Source organism: Chelonoidis abingdonii, chromosome 7 (assembly GCF_003597395.2).
Source record: "Chelonoidis abingdonii isolate Lonesome George chromosome 7, CheloAbing_2.0, whole genome shotgun sequence".
Lineage (NCBI taxonomy): Eukaryota > Metazoa > Chordata > Testudines > Testudinidae > Chelonoidis > Chelonoidis abingdonii.
In genome coordinates, this window is record NC_133775.1 from 10,579,866 (window position 1) to 10,599,265 (window position 19,400).

General features: G+C 40.8%; 1 protein-coding gene across 1 annotated transcript in view; it reads left to right on the forward strand.

The window, feature by feature from the left end:
• Positions 1–11,518, forward strand: part of RNF11 (ring finger protein 11) — a 42,435-nt gene extending 30,917 nt beyond the window's left edge. Inside the window, exons 2-3 of the mRNA XM_032767323.2 lie at positions 5,678–5,847; positions 10,287–11,518. Coding sequence (XP_032623214.1) covers positions 5,678–5,847; positions 10,287–10,458 — 342 coding nt within the window. The 3' untranslated portion in view covers positions 10,459–11,518. The remainder of the gene's footprint in view (positions 1–5,677; positions 5,848–10,286) is intronic.
• Positions 11,519–19,400: the final 7,882 nt, after the last annotated feature.

Sequence of the window (19,400 nt, forward strand, 5' to 3'; positions counted from 1 at the left end):
ACTCTCAGAATTTTTCTAAAATATTACTCCCAAGTATAAGTACCGCAAACCACTTCACATAGGATTCTGCCCTGTTGTCATAAGTAGATAGGTAAGGTAAGGGTTAATTTTCTTTTGCCTGTAAAGGGTGAACAAAGGGAACCAAACACCTGACCAGAGGACCAATCAGAGAACTGGATTGTTTAAAAGTCAGGGGCGGGAATTTGTATACTGCATGTACTCCATGAGGAGGTGGAGTACATGCAGTGCTAGGAGAACTCTCTCCCAGAGCTGGCGCTGCGACCGCACTCACACTTCAAAGCGCTGCCGCGGTAGCGCTCCCACGGCAGCGCTTTGAAGTTTCAAGTGTAGCCACGCCCTAACAGTGCCTTCAGGCCCTCTCAGTCATGCATATTGTAGTGTTATGTATTTTTACTTCCAGGAATACTGATTTATGCATTTTCATGGGACCTTGTTGGTGTCCCTCTTTTTTAATCACTAGTATGATGGATTAACAGTAAAAGACAGCACGATTTTTTGTCTTCCTCTCAGGCTACTCATCTGAGAAAAGATTCTTGTCTAGCATGTTAGATTGTAGATGCTCACAGCTGACAACTGCAAATTCTTGACTAAATTGGTTATGTCAGACATGTAAGTGTAGTACAAAGAACGCCTGACACAGGAAGCAAAAAATACCATTTTTTTCCAGATCAGGGTATAGTTATGGACAGCTTCTGAATGCTACAGGGGGATGTCTTTGATCCTTTCTGTTTTCCTCTTCTACTTGGAAGGCAGGAGAGAAGACATAATTGGGAGGTAGGGGATTGGAATAATAAACAAACAAGATATCGCTGGTCATGGCAGCACTTCACTATGTGCTAAAGACTGAAATAATTGAGAGATGTTTCCTTTTGCTATGTTTTTGGGTGTTTAAAAATGTAACTACTCACTGTGTTTATATTGTGAACATCTAACACTTAATACAAGCAATCTTCACGTGGTTACCATGAGTAATATCTCATTTTGGAGCCACCCCGCTTTTATCACGTAACAGGATCTTATTTAAAGAACCACAGCTTTCCTTTAGATCCCATTTATATTCAGATCAGTTTATAACCTTCTAATTCATAAGGCCATGTGGTGGGCTATCACCTGAATCTTTCTAAATATACTTTAAAAGATTCCTCACTGGGGTTTGTTGTTGTTGTGCTGTCTCTTTACTCACATGAATAAGCATCATATAATACCCCTGATAATCATGTGATTAGTTGCTAAGCAGTGTGTATATTTTGCTGTGGACAGGGAGATCATAGGAAATGTTCCCCTTTTCACTCTCACCTATTTCATATTGATGCTCATGTAAAAATGGAGCAAAACATTTTAACCCAAAACAACCTACCTGTTTCCAGAACATGTAACACTACTAAATACCAATCATTACTTGAAATACAAAGCAGACTCTTTTTTTAAATGGGCAGATTGACAAAGATTTGGCCCCAACTCGAATAAATGTCCATAGTGTAGTGGGGTGGCTGCCCTATCACTCCCTTTTCTGCGCAAACACGGTACAGCAAGTGCTCCCTGTCTAGTTTCCTCCTCTTGGTAGTTTCACTGTGACACAGAACTGTAGGTCACGATGTTATCCCCCTGCCTGAGTAAGAGAGAGACTTGCTAATGCTAAACTGTGTGGTCAGCTCCCCAGAACACCAGTCAGTTACCACCCAAACACACTCCTCCGGACTTTGCCTTGCAGCTTAACACTTTGTGTACCCAATTCAAGCGTCCGCCTGTAGTGTCCATCCCCTGACACTGGACACTCACAGTAATTATCAGGTAAGGGATCCCCAAAGAGAGAGCGTACACATAGCTGGAAGGTTGCAATTCAGGATCAGATCCTTTATAACAACACAACACTGTAATCTATTTATGGTGAAAACAAATATAAGTTCATTAGCAAAGCACAGAGAATCACAGATTCAAGTGCGTATTGAGTCAGAATAAAGGAAGCAGAAATGGTTACGACTTTCTAGAATCTAAAACTTAACATATTACATCCCTGCCTAAAGCATTTTCTTACCCTCAAAGTCTTTCTGCAGAGCTTGCTGGTTTTTCAGTCAGTCCAAGATCCATCTTAAAAACTTGTTAAGCCTTCATAAGCAATGGGTGATGGTAAGCAGCAGTGTGTCAAGTAGTGGGGAAGTGTTCGGCTTCTGTGTTAGTCTATTTAGCACTTTCTTTAATAACCTGGAAGAAAATCACAGGTGATGTTAAATTTGTGTGGAGGGTTTGAGGACACCAGTCCAGAGGACAGAGAAATCATACAAAGGGACTCAGAGAGATAAGGAGCATAGACAACGAGTAATTACAGAAGATCCAGTTTGGGAAAATGCTGACTTTCTCCCCACTTTTATTAGTCTGGAACATCCTTAACTCAGTGAGAGGAAGAAATTTTGGAGGTGATATTTGGTAGAGGCCTGAAGATGATAAAGAACAAATTAGAGATGAGTTATAATGTGATATGGTTGTAAACGTTGCATTTGGGGGCTGGATACACAAAGGCATCATGTCGCAGAGTAGGGAGGTTGACTTATCTGGGTCTATGTATCACTCTTGGTATGTGGCTCTGGTGCGACCCCGCCTGGGGATCATTGAGGCACTGCTCTACCAGAAAGATGGGTGGGTTTACAATGCCAGAACAAAAAGGATCATAATTTGTAAAGAAAAATCATAAACTAGATAAATACAGCTTGACTTCAGGATTGGACATAAATCTACAGATATTTAAAGGGTGAATATTTTTCTCCTGGAGGGAGAGAAATTATTTAGTGTTTTATAAGAAGGAATAACTAAACAGTGTTGGAATCATATTAGGAAAAGCATCCTGACAGGGAAATTTCGCTGTGGAATAGTCTCCCAATGGAAAGCCCCTTTGCTTGGGATACTTAAAACTAGACTGGACAAAAATGCTAGGACGTGTACTATAGGAAACAAGCATATATTGACAGGAAATGGCCTGCAGGGTCCTTTCTATGTCTGCCTTCTGTGATTCTTGCAGGTCAGTGCAGTCATGTATTCGCAGATGCAACACCTTGCTCATATCATAGGCTCTCTGCATTGAGAGAAGAATCTAACAGGCTGTGTGCGTTCAGCTGACACTATAGCCTTCTGTAGGAGGTTGCCACGAGTTTTATTGAGTCCTAAAGGTTGATTGGCATATTGCACAAATATTCTCAACTATTTTGCTAACCTTGACCCAGACTGGCAGAAACCCGGGGGACAAGTAGGGCACTGAGGAGGGCGGTGTTGTATTGTTCCACTCTCTCCCCTCCGCCTGTAACTCCTACGTCAATGTTGAATGGACTCCATGGTGTGGAAATCCCAGCAGTTGGCATGGGATTTCTTGGTACTGTGACCTCCACAGGAGTGTGATGTCCGAGAGCTGGAGGGGCTGAGGGAACCTGTGATGGATTGAACGGGCACAAGGCTGTCATAGGAGTGTACCTGGTGAACTAGTGACTCCATAAAGATTCTCAGGTTTTGGGAGCTAAACCTGCTGGTTATTCTGTGAGATGTGAAGCCTGATGCCTCCGCAACTGGTGATGTTTAAGTGGAAACTCCATGATGGGGACCTTGCAGAGTCTGACACTTCGTACATCTGATTTTCTTGTGTGGGGCTGACCCCGTCTCATATTATATGATTAATATGAAGCAATTTCCTCTCAGCATGAACTATAAGAAAAATAGATGATTAGTGATGCTGTGCCTCTGACATACAAATATGTAGTTTCACACCGTTTTTTCTGATGCGTAGATTTTTTCCCTCTGCAGTTAGTAGACATTATTAAATGGCTTTAATGGAAGTAATATACTGCCATAAATCTACTGTTAATTAGGTTATGTATCAAGTATTGTCCCAACAAACACTATTGTAAATGATGGCTTCAGTTTTCCAAAATTCTGTTTTAAATATAAGGAATATAGATACAAGGTTTAAACACTGATTTAAGTATCTGAAATAAGGTTAAGCAACAATGAAAAGCATCTGTTTGCGAGAACATGATGAAGAAGAATGTCACAGTTCAGGGTAACTGCATTCGTATTACCCTACTCTGGTCCACCAAGGGCACCAACTTAACAGTTCCTGAATCCTCATCTGTCACCTCTCTGGAGCAGCAACCCCCACATCTCTTTCCCTCCTGACCAGTGGTTTTCTGGGCTGCACCATTCCCTGCCTATACCGTGATATTCCTAGCAAGCCAGACTGCCTAACACACCACCGTGTGCACTTTACTTTCTCTGTGAAGGCTATGAACAGCATAATTGCACTCAGTTACAAGTTACAACACAGCTTTTTATAAGCAAGCAATTTTTTTTTAAGGTGAAGGCATTACTGATATCACACATTAAAAACAATAAAAGAATGTACACATATGCTAATAAGCTTATTAGATGCCATCCATTAGCCTGAGGAGACCATAGTAGGTCAAATCTTTTCAACCATTCTGCAAGGATTGAGGGCCCCCTTTGGACAGAAGGTCCTGCCATTTGCCAGATTACAAAGAAGGCCCAGTGTCAGCTTAAATTTAGGCTATTTATTTACAGGTTTTTTTTCTTTGTTGGTTTCTGGAGAATTTAATTTGAACTAGTATATGGGAGCCTCCCCAAAAGGTGGCACCTCTCTTGGGGGACTGCACCCTGGCTGATTTGCCTCAGTTACCCGCTGTTTTTAGTTCCTGGAGGAGCTGTGGTAGCCCTCTCTTATGGAGTAGATCACAATTATACATAAACCATTAATTTTAAACAGCGGACTCCAAAAATACTGCATGGTGTTGCAATATTTGTTACATCTCCCCCCTCCAGAGGTTAGATCCAATCCTGGCCCACAATAATACATAAACTTGATATAATAAGGTCATTTAGGATATTGCAGGAAATTGCCATATCTGCCATGTACGTTTAAAATATTTTCTTTTGTGTGGGGAAATACAAATTTAAAATATATGTTGCTTCAAGTCCAACTTTAGCGAATTCATAAAGATATATATAGATGTATATAGATATATATAAAATGTATTGGAAGTTCAGATGTTTAATTGGACAATTATGTCCACGTTACTGTATTTAAAGTTGTTAAGAAATAAATCTACAGGTCTAAATTATTGTTCAGGTGGTACATGATTTTGTAGTTACAGAGCCAATTAAAGATCCTTTTGTAAAATCATGACACTATACATTGGGCCCATCAGCACAAATGATTCTCCATAGGTGTACAGAATGAGAATGCATCAACTTATATGTGTAAATTTTCTCCATACATTTCATAGTTAGGCAGAACATCTAATAATTAATTAAATCCATGTAAACTTTATTTGCCTATTTTCATGGGGAGTTTGTGCATCTATTTAACTAATCTGTGAATAACTCCTGGAGACAAAATGAAGTAGTCTGGTAGAGAACTGCCAAAAATAGATCCTTGCCAGTATTCCTGAGAAGCTGGCAGCACTCTTTATCCTATCCTCCACATTAAGTTTAAGCCAAAAATGTCTGGGGTAGCAGAGGGAGCTTCATGCAAACATTCTTCAGTGAGTAAGAAAGGGAACAGCGTAAATAGTAAGTTTAGTATGTTCCAAAATCCACTGATGTCAGCAAACATCAGCAAAGCAAACTTTGTTTTTTGTTTTAAATCTTCTAATTTTAGGAGCAGGTTCCAGTTCCTGTTTATCATCCAACTCCTAGCCAGACTCGGCTAGCAACACAACTAACAGAAGAGGAACAAATTAGAATAGCGCAAAGGATAGGCCTTATACAGCACCTGCCTAAGGGAGTCTATGATCCTGGACGAGATGGCTCGGAGAAGAAGATTAGAGAGTAAGTTACACAAACTAGTAGTTTTCAGGTGGCGGTGGTTTATTTTTTGGTTTGTTTTTTTAAATGACATTTCTGCAGAAAAGTGGATGTTGGGAGGAGAAGCCTTTTTTTCTTTTTTTTTGCCTTGTTATATTCTTCATCTCACTTTCCTTGATTAGCAATGAGATTATATACCCTAGGGCAGGGGCGGGCAAACTACGGCCGGTGGGCCGGATCCAGCCCATCAGGGCTTTGCATCCAGCCCACAGGATTGCCACCCTTGTGGCGCCACAGTCCCCACACCGCTCCCAGAAGTGACTGGCACCACATCCCTGCAGCCCCTGGAGGAGGGGACCCAGAGGGCTCCATACACTGCCCTTGCCTGCAGACACCACCCCCCACAGCGCTCATTGGCCAGGGGAGATACCAACAGGCGAGGGCAGTGCACAGAGCCCTCTGCTGCCCCTTCTCCAGGGGCTGCAGCGGTGTGGTGCTAGCCGCTTCCAGGAGCGGTCCGGTGTGCGCCACTGCCACCTTGGAGCTGCTCCAGGTAAGTGGTGCCGAGCTGGAGCCTGCACCCTGAACCTCTCCTGCACCCCGCACCCCAACTCCCTGCCCTGAGCCCTCTGCTGCACCCTGCCTGCACCCAAAACCCCTGCTACACCCCAAACCCTTCTGTACCCCAACCCCCTGCCGTGAGCCCCCTCCCACACTTTCCTGTACCCCAACCCCTTCCCAAGCCCACTCCTGCACCCCTGCCCAGAGCCCCCTCTTTCATTCCACACCTCTTCCTGTACCCCAACCCCCTGCCCTGAGCCCCTTCCCGCACTCCACACCCCCTTTCTGCACTCTAACCCCCTTCCCTGAGCTCCCTTGCACACCCCGCACCCCTCCTCTGTCCCAACCCCTTGCCCTGAGCTCCTCCCTGCACTCCTCCCTGCACCCCTGCCCTGAGCCCCCTCCTGCATTCCACACCCCCTCCTGCACCCCAACTCCCTTCTCTGAGCCCCGTTGTACACTCCACACCCCTCCTCTGCCCCAACCCCTTGCCCTGAGCCCCTTCCTGCACCCTACACTCCCTCTTGCACCCCAACCGTCTGCCCAGCCCTACATTCATGGCCTTGCATGCAGTTTTCCCACCCAGATGCGGCCCTCGGGCCAAAAAGTTTGCCCATCCCTGCCCTAGGGTGAAGTAGATGCCAAAATACCACTGCAAAAGTAGTCTTTCCCCATCCCTGCTTAGACCACATCATCCCATTCCTTGAATCCCTCCATTGGTTGCCTGTAACAAACTAAAGCTTCTATTTCTCTCCTACCCATCTTGTCCCCAAAAACATCTGTGTTCCTCTCTGCCCTTGTTCCCCACCTCCATGCTGCTCCCAGTCCTTTTGTTCTTACTGATCCTTCTGTCTCCTTTTTTGCATTTCTGACTTCATCTTCTACCATCCTCCCTTCTTCTCCGCATCAAGAATAATCACAGCCTCTCTCTCTCCTGAATTGTTGTCTCATGTTTCGCTTATCTTGTCTTATTAAGGTTATAAACTCTTTAGGGCACAGACTGTGTCTTAGCTATGCTTGTAAGACATCCTGTAAATTTATGGTACCATTTAAATATTTTTTAAGCACAATATGTTTAGTAAGTATCAAAGGGGTAGTCGTGTTAGTCTGGATCTGTAAAAGCAGCAAAGAGTCCTGTGGCACCTTATAGACTAACAGACGTATTGGAGGACGAGCTTTCGTGGGTGAATACCCACTTCGTCGGATGCATGGCATGGATATTTAGCTTAATAGTTCCCATTCATTCTCATGGAAGTGTCAGGCTGCAATCAATCTCCTGAGTTTTGATAGTAATAAGGAGGTTTCTCTTCGCTGTTTTCGGAAGCCTGACTGCCATAAGGAAATTTACAGCTTTCTTTCCAGGCCAAGTAGTGGTTTTAAGGAACATTGTTTTCCATGCACCACTCTCACTGAAGTTTTCCTGTGCCTTGTCCCATCCGTCTGATAAGTGAGTTAGAGACAGGTTTGAATAGTCTTCAGTGGTGAATCACTAGGGCTTTGATTTTTGAGCTGAAAGTCTGCTTGCTGTAGCAAGTAGGTTCCTGAAGTTTCAAGTACTGAGAGGAAAATGGATGTATTATGGTAGATGTCTCTTCACCTAAGTTACAGTAACTTGATCATTTCTCCAACAAGTCCAAGTAGATTTGACCTGGTCTAGTAACCTCATGGAAATACTATGCTACTTCAGAAGGGCCAAAAGTTTGAGACTTGAACTTGGTTCTTCACTCCTAGCTTGGTAGAGAATTAGAATGGCCACTCCTGGCACTACTGAAAGTATTCTGGTGCCTTGGTGTTTTCCAGCCATTTATACTGGGATATGGAGATTGAGCCTCTGCCCTCCAGGCATAGGGCAAGGCTCAAGAGACTCCTGTTGACTGGAAGAACACCCTATGATTCAGGCTCATGTACTCTGGCTGGCCTACATAGAACATTGAGTCAATGGCAAAGTAACAGCAGCACAGCTGTCTTGAGCACATCTGATTGCAGCATGCTGGAGAGAGTCTGGCTGCTTCATGCAGGAGGGAAATCAGGAGCACAGACAACAGTCCTTCATGAGGAGGGAGGTGCTGAGCCAAGAGAGAGGGTCCTGGCCTAAATAGAAAAGTTGCATTGTTTAACTACAGGTGTGATTTTAAAAAACTGATTTAGTTAAACCAGTGCAGCTTTGTGTGGACACACTGTTTTAAGAGTGTTTAGTTTAAGTTGATTACAAACAGGTTCTCACATAATCCCATGATTCCAGGAGCTCTGGCTTTAAAAATAAACACTAGATAGCGCAAGATTCACCAGAAAATCATGGGAGTTGGCAACATTGTGAGCTTATGCCACTAGAAAGCACCATTCCAGAGCTTTTCTTCCTTGAAAGCTGTATTTTTCAAAATGGCAACATCTGCCACTGTAAATCATTCCAAAATATAGAAAAAAGGAACTGCATCTGGAATGTTCATGTCAGAATCTCACAGAATCGGTTGAACTGAGCAGCAGCCTTTTCAGTTATGGAACAGAGCACAGCATTAATTGTGAGTGCCTGAAGGAAATGGCCTGTCAGGAGAGAGGGAGACCAGAGGAATTACAGTAGTTGTGGCTTCTTCAGTTCTGAGAGCCTTTTTACGTTGATCAAACAGGTTACAGTGTTTGATAGAGTCAAATCATCCCCCTGTGGGTTATAATCACACAGCTCACTGGAAACTGAGCTTGCAGTCGGCATCCTCCTAATTTTGTTGGATGGCAGGGGGTGCCCCTCCCCCACATGGGTAGATTACACAGAGTGAGGAGTTCGGATAAAAAGCATTACTGTGGCAGGATGTGACAGAGGCTAATGTCATCCACATGGAGGCTCTGTCATTGAGAGCACTCCCAAGAAAGCTAGTGCTGATGGCATTAGTGTTAATTTACCCAGGAAATCCCCACCCTATGAGAGGATGAGGTGAAGAGAACAGCTTCCCCACCTGCCCCTTCCACACCTGTGGAGCCCAGCCCCAGCAGAGGAGGCTTATATGGGGCTAGGGAAAGTGAGGCAGTGACATAGAAGAATTGCCCTCTTCAACACTCCTTCCTCCAGTTTGCAAGTTTTTTGTCCCCTCCACATGTGGACTTGGAGGGATGATTTGGCCTAAATGTTTTTGTCCCATAGTTTAACTCTGAGAACCTTGTTTTTTTTTTAAAGTGAAGTTATGATTAATATTTATTAGGCAACTACTGCAAATAGCTTCGTACTTAGGCATGTCACTTATTCATTTTAAAGTAGAAATAGCTTTGGCTGGCTGGAGAAGTCCACTTTTAAAAAGCATTAAAGAACAGGTAGTAATAGAATTATTTACTTACATAGAGCCATTGTAAAGCACAGTCCTTCCTAGGCAAAGATGACAAGGTACTACCTCATGGAGTTTAAATTAATTATGTGCAACGGTGGTAACCGAGGAGGGAGTGGAGGAGAGGCAGCCGTAAATGGTGAGAGTCAGAGAGGTTGTCCCCTTTATAAGAGCTGAGGATGCTTAGTACCATGCAAGAAGTACACCACCTCGAGCAAGCTCAGCCCGTAATGTGGCCATGCCCTGCAGGTCACGCATGGTGTGTTTTCACATGGTTCTCATTATCTACATTTTATTTAAATTATTTTATTTATGGGAGGGGCAGGGGGAACAATGAAGGGTTTAATTCAGCCTTTTACTTTTCAAGGTTAATCTTTATTTGAATTTTTGTTATCATAAATGGTGTTGGGCATAGAATTAAGGAGACTTGTTAGCTTCATTAACGTAAAATGTATTCAGATGTTGATGTGATAATAAACTTATCCTGGTGCTTTTCTCCAATAAACATAGTCGCAGGGTAGGTAATACTGCTGCTTAACTTTCCAAAGCGATAAGAGTATCTTAACGTTTCTCCAACTTCTTTTTCTTCAGATGTGTGATCTGTATGATGGACTTTGTTTACGGGGACCCTATCCGATTTCTGCCATGCATGCACATTTACCACCTGGACTGTATAGATGACTGGTTGATGAGATCGTTTACATGCCCCTCCTGCATGGAGCCAGTTGATGCAGCACTGCTTTCATCATATGAAACTAACTGAGCCAGGGTTTTTCCTCTGTGTCATCAAGGAAACCATCCATTTTAATGGGTTTGATCCTTTGTCATTTGGCCCAAAGAGCCAGGGATTAGGAATTAAGATCATGCACAAAAAGTACATTTCCTAACAATTCCTGAATGGCTGCAGATATTGGAAAAACACATAATATTTTAGGGAATATAGAAAAAGTAGGAAGTTATTTTATGTAAAACCTTGACCCAATATTTAAAAACATAGTTGTTCTTTAATGCCTGTTCTTACACACATGCATAGGAATTGTATAAAGTTCTAAAAAAACCTGTAAATGTTCAAATTGAGTGTATCAATTTTTCTTAGACGCGAGATAAGGATATTTTTTCCTAAAATAAAATAATGATTTTTGTTCTGATTCCTTTCAAAGGTTCCTGGTATTTGGGTCAAGGCTTTATTAAAAGCTACATTTTATAACACTGGCACAAAGAAATAGTTTTAAGCTTGTTTGCACAGTTCTTTTTTTTCCATTGGAAATGGAATCCATTGCCTTAGGTCTTTTTAAATAGTGTACTGTTATCGTTGGGCTGGCTCTACGCTTGAAATCCAGTTTATTTATAATCTGTTAAAAGTGCTATATTTTGTTTGCAGTTAGGATTATGCAGAATTCATTGATCTCCTAGCCTGTAAGCAAATGGAGATGCACTGTCCCTTTTCTATAAGTGACAATTCAATGCAAGGATGCAAAACAGATCTGACAGTTAAATTTTGTTTTACCCTTTTCTGTTTGTTTTTCCTTAATTTGCTTCAGTTTTGATCAGACAATGATGCTTTAACTTAAGTGTCAACGTTTTTGATTCATTATGTTAAAGGTGGACCACTATGCTTCAGGACAAGATGAAAATGGAGCCGTGGTGATTAAACTGTTCAGAACCATTTATTTTCCTTCTTACAAAATTAATGTCAGCGTTGATTACTTCTCCTGCCGTACCCCACCCTCAATGTCCTACACCATAGCAAAAGGGTACTGCATCTCTCCTTCCTGTAGTTCTTCTTAGGTTATTGAAATTAAAAATAAACATACTGTATCTCAGACTCTGAATGAAATGTATTTGTTAAGTCCTACTGACGGACATTTCAGATATATGAACTGTGTTTTATGTTTTGCACATAAATGTTAAGTTCATATATAAACATAATATCATAGTGATCAAACGGAAAAAATAGTACAACTAAAGTGGAAGTGATACCAGAGACTACAATTCTGAAGCAGAAAAGGTATGTGCTTGGTAGAAACAGTCTAGCAAAAATTGTAGCTTTCAATCTTTGTATCTGCTTAGCATGTGTTTATTTTTTTCTTAAATGTACTCTACTGCAGTGGTCCCCAAAGTGTGAGGCATGCTCCCCTGGGGGGCACAGAGGAACATTCGGGGGTGGCAAGGTGGGGCCTGGGCCAGCCCCCACAGGGGGCAGGGAGGGAACACATCCAGCCCCACTGTGCCCCCAGCCCAGCTCCGATCCCAGCTGCAGCTCTGCTTTGCCCTTAGCCACAGCTCCAATCTGTCCCCTGCTCTGCCCCCACCCCAGCCCCATTCTGCCCCTGCTCCATCCCCAGCCAGCTCTGTCCTCATTCCCTCTCTGCCCCTAGACCAGCTCCTCCCAGATCCCCAGCTCTGCCTTCAGTCCAACCTCTTCTGCTAAGACAATTGTGCAGTAATGGAGGGGAGACTTGGACAGATTCCATTACTGGTAAAGCGGGGGCAGAGACGGTCACAGGAAAAGTTTGGGCACTGCTGCTCTACTGTGACTTTTATACATTCAGTGCAAAGCTGATACATTGAGACAGCTTAGTCTAGTACAGGGGTCAGCAACCTTTCAGAAGTGGTGTGCCAAGTCCTCATTTATTCACTCTAATTTAAGGTTTCGCGTGCCAGTAATACATTTTAAAGTTTTTAGAAGATCTCTTTCTATAAGTCTATCATATATAACTAAACTATTGTTGTATGTAAATTAAATAAGGTTTTTAAAATGTTTAAGAAGCTTCATTTAAAATGCAGAGCCCCCCGGACCTGTGGCCAGGACCCAGGCAGTGTGAGTTACACTGAAAATCAGCTCACGTGCTGCCTTCGGCATGTGTGCCATAGGTTGCCTACCCGTAGTCTAGTAAAATGGGATGCAACCTGAAGTTAACCGGAATGAATAAGGAAACATTCTTGCTTGTTCTGTGTATATAGTTTGAGTGCTTGATGTAACAATTTATATTTAAACACACAAGTACGTTGAAAACTCTGTGTACTTATAATATACAGCAATTAGGTGTCATTAATGATTTTAAAAGGTTGGGCAGTAGACTGCAGAATCAACATGTTGGTTTATTTATTAGCCCTGCAGCTGAAAGCTACATACTGTATTGTATATGAATTCTGTAGATATTCAAAAACAGTTCAGAACAATCTACAGTACCAGATTCATTGAAATTGTTATGCATTGCCTGATTTCCCCCGTCTTCCCCTTTATATCACACACACACACAGTCTCTCTCTCTCTCTCTCTCTTAATTACATGAAGCAATTCTGAGAGGAAAGACCTGAAATTGTGCAATGTTCTCAGTAGCAAATCGTTGGTGTGTGTGGATGGGTGTGGGTGTGTTTTGTAATATCATAATGTCCATGTTTGTCAAGTATTTTAGTCAGATTTTTTTCCTTTTGCCTTGATTTTTAAAATTGGCAAATGAACAATTTTTAAACATCTTTTTCATGTTGGTATTTGTCTATTATAATATGTGATTATGAAAGATTTGGAAGGCGCATTGAAATGACTGGTTATCGAGCTGAATGGTTTTCCAGGCACTTTGTATTGTTGAACGTTTAACACTGATATACAGTGTTAAGAGAAACAAATGTATGCTTTAATTAAATTACTTAAATAAAATTATAACAAAAGGTGTAAAGGGCTAGCGTTAGAATTGATTACACAAGAACATTCCAAAAACAAATTTTAATTTAAAATATGTAAATACAGTGAATACATTAATTGATTTTAAACTTCTAGGTGCAATGCTGTTGCATAATAGACTTGCTTTTCCATAACCAAATAGCTTAAATTCAGATTTTTGGGGGGCTTTTAATTCATACACCCAAAATGAATACGTAATTTACTTAAGCCCAGGAAAAAATAGTTTCAAGAGAACTGTGTAGACTGAGATTGTAGATCACTTAGATTCTAGCCCCAGCTCAGAAACTACTTCCTTTGTGTCTAATTCCCCCATCTGTTAAAAATTAGGATAATACTTGCTTCCTACTTTGCAGGGGTGTTCTGAATTAATTATTGACACCTCAAATACAAACACGATAGACAAATTGATTGCAACACAGTTGTTTCCTAACCTACTTACAACTGCGATCTTACCAGTCTAGATCAGTTTTGTAATTCTGATATGGCCACCTGTTTTAACCTGTTTCCCTGCTGTGGTTGTATTTTTAGGGTAGACAGTCCCTTAGTATTTATTATAATACTTTTCATCTTCAAAGCACTTTGCACACATTAAACTAAGTATAATTAAGCATGATTTTAAAAATCTTTACCTGAAAAACTGTACTAGTAAAATACTGAACTTGTAAAAGCAGTTCACCACTAAAGAAACTTTGGATAAAAATAGTCTTTATTGTTTTAAAGCATCCCTTAGCAATCATACATGTGATTCACTATATCATAAATGCTTTACAAAACTTAATTACACAAACATTTTAGAAAATATTAGGTGCTCAATTCCATAGTTGCTATAGATAATTAACAAACACACTATTAGAAATGTTGAGTGTTAGTGGTGATATTGTTTTAATCCTTTCACCTATAAAGCCAGATCCCTCAATACTGTGAGCCCAGCTGTCTAGGCCTCTGAGGGAAGAGAAATTAGTTAATTCTAAAAGTTATTTTTTTTATACATACAATTATGATTTTAAGGTATCAATATCTTGCAACTTTTCTGGATTAGGAGCAACTGTCCCTTTGGAAAGATGACAAACCCCTTTTCTAGTGATGTAAGCCCTTGGTCTAGAAATTTTTGCTTTACAAGATATCAGACCTTAAACTTGTCAGTGATCGTTTCTTTCTTTCTTTTTTTAATGGCAGATGTTTGAAACGGCTGAGAGGCTTTGAATGTTACATTAAGTCCTGGTGGAGATGGAGTAGCGGACAGGGTGCAGGTTAGGTGATCAAAAGTGCATGTTAAATACAGTTTATCACGTGGCTATCACTAGTATGTGCTTACACCCCTATCTGTGCGTGAGATTTCTCTTCAACAAGCAGTCAAATGTCAGATAAAGCTAACATGAGAATGTTTCTTATAAAATCTATAACTGTTAAGCCATCCATAGAACAGTCCCAGATTTAATATCCAAAATTAATGTTTGTTTTAAAAGATTAAATTCCCTTTACACAGAATTTTAGTTTTGGGGGAAAATTGTGGACATGGTTGTGTGCTAATAACTCTTAAGCTGTCTGCTGTTAAATCCTATTCCAGGATCAGAAAGTGGGGCCTTTGACTTTCTGCAGCTGAAATGCTTAATTAATCCCCTTATCAAAAAGCATAAATGTAAACATTTTCCTTTAAAGTATACTTTTGATTTATGTAAAAGAAATAGCTAGATTTGCACACTGCCAGCAAATTTCTGATGACTTCAACTTTGCATACAAGCTTAGAGCGGACAATCATAAGCTACAGACAAAAAAACGTTGAAATTTAGAAAATACATTGCTTCATTATCTGCAAATATAGGAGAGTGATAATAACTTTAAAGACAATTGTTATATCAGGCGATCCTGTTGTACTGGGAGGGTGTCTTAATTACATTAAAAGGTTTTATTATGATTTCTGGTTTAGAGGGAAGTTCAAAATTATAAATCATTAAGGCAGTGCAAGTTTAATAGATCCATGCTGCCAAGGAGCCAGGGTCCCCTTTGGGAAAAGACACAGATGGCTCTAGCTTCCTGTGGATCCCAGCACTCCACCGGTGTGGGGATATGTCCTGTCGCCTTTGACGGAGAAAATCCCAACTTGTGTGAGGAGCTCCACAAAGCAATCCTAGACTTGCTTGTCCAGAGACAATTCGTGTGGGTTTTTCTGTGGGAGAGGAGGATCTTGGCCAGGTGCAGTTGCTATTTTAAATATGTGGTTTCCTTTATGAATTGTTCCAACTTACAGCTTGGATGTTTGAGCTGAGAGTGGGGAGGCCTGAGTACTTTTGATTCCCTCTTGATCACACAAGCCAGTGGTAAAGTCCCTTATGCTTTTTGCATTTCCTTTTTATCCAGTCTATGAAATAGTGTTGGCTCAGAAAAGCAAAATGTATCCACACACATTTTTATACTGCTAAAATCTAGCCACCTGAACACTTCAGGTTTGCTATGCAACAGCGAAAGTCCTCTCTCTACAAATAAGAAATAAGCTAAAATGTATAGGTCTGTAGCTTCAACACCTTGCTTATGCAGAAGTTTAATAGATATTTAGCAATCATTCTAGGCAGTAATATCTCAGTCAACGCTGTGGTGTTTGAAATAGAACTTCCACACTATGCACAGTCTCATCTTCTCTATAAAGGATACTGGCAACACCCCTTAGGGTTTTTCCAGTATTTCTCGTAGTTTTGTCATATTCCAAACTCATGATTTCTAAAGTTGTGAAGAGACGAAGATATAGTGTAACTGTGTGGTTGCTCTGTTACCCTATTTCTCTGTAATCAAAAAAGTCTTACGGAGTTGGAGGAAAATGTCAATTTTAAGGTATGACTCATATTTTGGCAGAATTATAACAACTAGAATTAAGTGGTAATTACTAAATTTATTTTAATATACATAGAATAATGGCACAGAATAGACATTCCAGAATGTGGAAGTATGTCTTCCCAAAAATTGTGCTGTATTCTTCATAACTTTATGAACTTCCCCTGTTTATTTTTTACTCTAGAGCTCCATGGTTTTCATCCAACTCTAGCCTAGACATATAGAACAGCACTTTCCATTGTCAAAGCTAATAGTACTAGCTAGGCTAGCAGCATCATGTACATGTGGGTGGTAATCATCAAATGCTTCACTAGTGCTCGTTGTACTAGATTAAGCCAATAAATATGCTTATCTAGGGTGGCTAGACAGAGTGGCCATGTCATGAGACTGCAGTCATTGTGAAAAAATGTCAAAGACATTAAAAAAAAAAAAAAAAGGCAAGCAGCTACAAGTAGTAACAATACACATAAGTCTCTACTCAACATGTATGTATGTTTGTTTTTAATCCAGAGAACTGAGACATTTGCTACTGTTAGTTAATTCCTTTTGACAATCATTACCCTATATTAGTTTAGTACAGGATGCTGTTGGGCTTACTTTGTTTCATGCTTTTCCTATTAAAAAAAGGCCAGCAACCGTCAATGCAGTGAAATTTACCAAAATACATAGTTTTGAATAATCATTTTGTCTTAGAATATTAGGGTTGGAAGGGACCTCAAGAGGTCATCTAGTCCAGCCCCCTGCTCAAAGCAGGACCAATCCCCAGACAGATTTTTACCTCAGTTCCCTAAACCACCCCCTCAAGGATTGAGCTCCCAATCCTGGGTTTAGCAGGCCAATGCTCAAACCACTGAGCTATCCCTCCCTTACAGTGCCAGCTAGTAATATGCAGGAGTAGGTTCATAGAGAACAGAATATAATGGAATTATCCCAATCCTGCAGAAATATTCCTGACTGGAGAAGGAAATCCCACAAAATTTTTACCAAAATGGAATGCAGATTTCTTTAGCTGTTTCTGTTGATAAATCTTAGTGCAACAGGAGTTACTGAACAGCTGTTTAACACAAGAGATGTGTGAGGCTATTTTTCGTTGTTTGTTTCTGCATTTTTTGTTGTAAAGCAATTCTAGAAGCACAGTATTTCCAAAAGTTAAAGATTTATTTAAAATATTGATACCTTCCAAACATATATTACTCTTTTATTATTCTCTAACAGAGCAGGTATGTCTATTAATGTGACTAGATGCGAGCCAGTTTCATTTATACTATCATCTCTCCAAAGTATTAGGAAAGCTGATCATGCATTACAGAGATGTTTCCCTCCCTGTCCCTTGGACAATGTGAGAGAGTGCGTGAGCGAGAGAAAACGAGTGAAACTACAGTACATTGTTTTTTCCCACTACATCTTCCAGGTGATCCATAGCTAACACCTGCATCTTAAGGGGACTACTCCTTTTGCTGCAAGGTAGCAAAATGTTAAGAAATTGTTCTGCAGGACTCCTGAGAGATGGACTTTTAGCTGGACTCCAGAGGATTGTTCACTTTTCTGCACAGCATAGAGATGGTGTTGATTTTCATGGCATTTCTTGTTCAACATATGCCTACACATTTGAAAAGTAATAAGCAGTTGGAATGAGAAGAGCTGTATGTGTAAAGCAGGACAAGAATCTTCTGATTATATAAAAACACATGGCAGTGCTGAATCTATGCATTTTCTCATAACATGTAGATATACACTACACTGTGGGGCAGCTGTACTATGTGAGTATGTGGAACTGGGAAAGCCGTCTCTAAAACCAAGGTGGGAATGTCTTTTCTAATGATGGAAGACCAAGGATTTCTTTGTATTTGTTTTTAAGGGTATAAGTTGAACATTCTTAACCAGTCAGCCTGGTGGAAAGGAATGGGTCTGTGCTCTGACCTATTAATTTGCATTAGGAAACAATTTTACTTATTCTCTAGAGGAAGAAAAGGCAAACTATAAACTGCCCAATTTCCTTCCTCCTGCAGGAGTGGGGGTCAGAGAGGTGGGACCATTCTTTGAGGGTCACTTTTATGGAGCTTCCTGCAGATCATCATCTTGGGGGGAAAAGTTGCTGTGGAGTTTACAGGGCCTTCCATCTACAAGGAGCCTAGCATGCAAGGGATTCCCTCACAGTGCAGGCAGAAGGCTGCCTGCAAAAATGGCTCCTCTTACTCCACACACTCTCTACTGGGAACAGAGTTGCTAAAGAGCCAAGAGGGCAGCAAATACAACTTAAGGCTACGTTAACGCCAACCTGGACTTCTGTGCAGAAATCTACCCGTTCTCCAGCAGACAGTGCCAGGCTGAGGCACCCTGAAATCTCTGCAGAGCTCCCTCCGTTCAGATTTGCAGCAGAGGGGCATCTATAGAGAATAAAGGCATAGGGTGGCATTGAGACTGTAGAGACACTGCTCCCTCTTGTGGCAAGAAGGAGATATACACACACGAGTTGCTCCAGCTCAAACTTCCTTCATAGAAAACATTTCTAAAGAATCTTTTTAAACATGGAAATAGCAGCTACATGAACCATGATTTCCAGGAAAAGTTTACTGTCAAATTAGTTCTGTACTGCTGAACAAATAGTAGAATAGTAGTGCATTTCTTAAATGGCCTTCAAGGACTTCTGCTTTACATACAATATAAACTTCAAGTCATGTTTGTTCTGGTAAACACTGATGGGTTTGATTCCCAAGGCCCTCTGGTCATTTTTAATTTAGCCTAAGGAGGATAAATAGTCCACTCTTCCACTGTATTCTTTGTTTGCTTTTTTGTAAAATCCTGGCTATACTGTAAATTATCCAGCTTCCAAAAATGATAGAACAGTGTGAAATTTAAAAAAAACAAAAACAAAAACAAATTTGCGTAATTGAAACTTCTTAATGTCTTTACTAGCAAGTTTGTTTCAGCAGTTAGAAAATTACTGAAGAGGAAAAACCCGATAAGAAGATCGTTGTATGAACAACAATGACTGGGCTTCAAAAACTTCTGACTTAATCTGAAAGACTGAATTTTCTCTCACCAAACTAAACAGGTGAACAACTCAGGGATCGGAAAAAGTGTTTCTTTTTTGCAATAACATCAATATAAATTTAAATTTACATTCATAACCAGATCAAAACCAATAAGCCTTCTTATTTGCTAAGATATGAAATGGGACAACTAAACAAGTA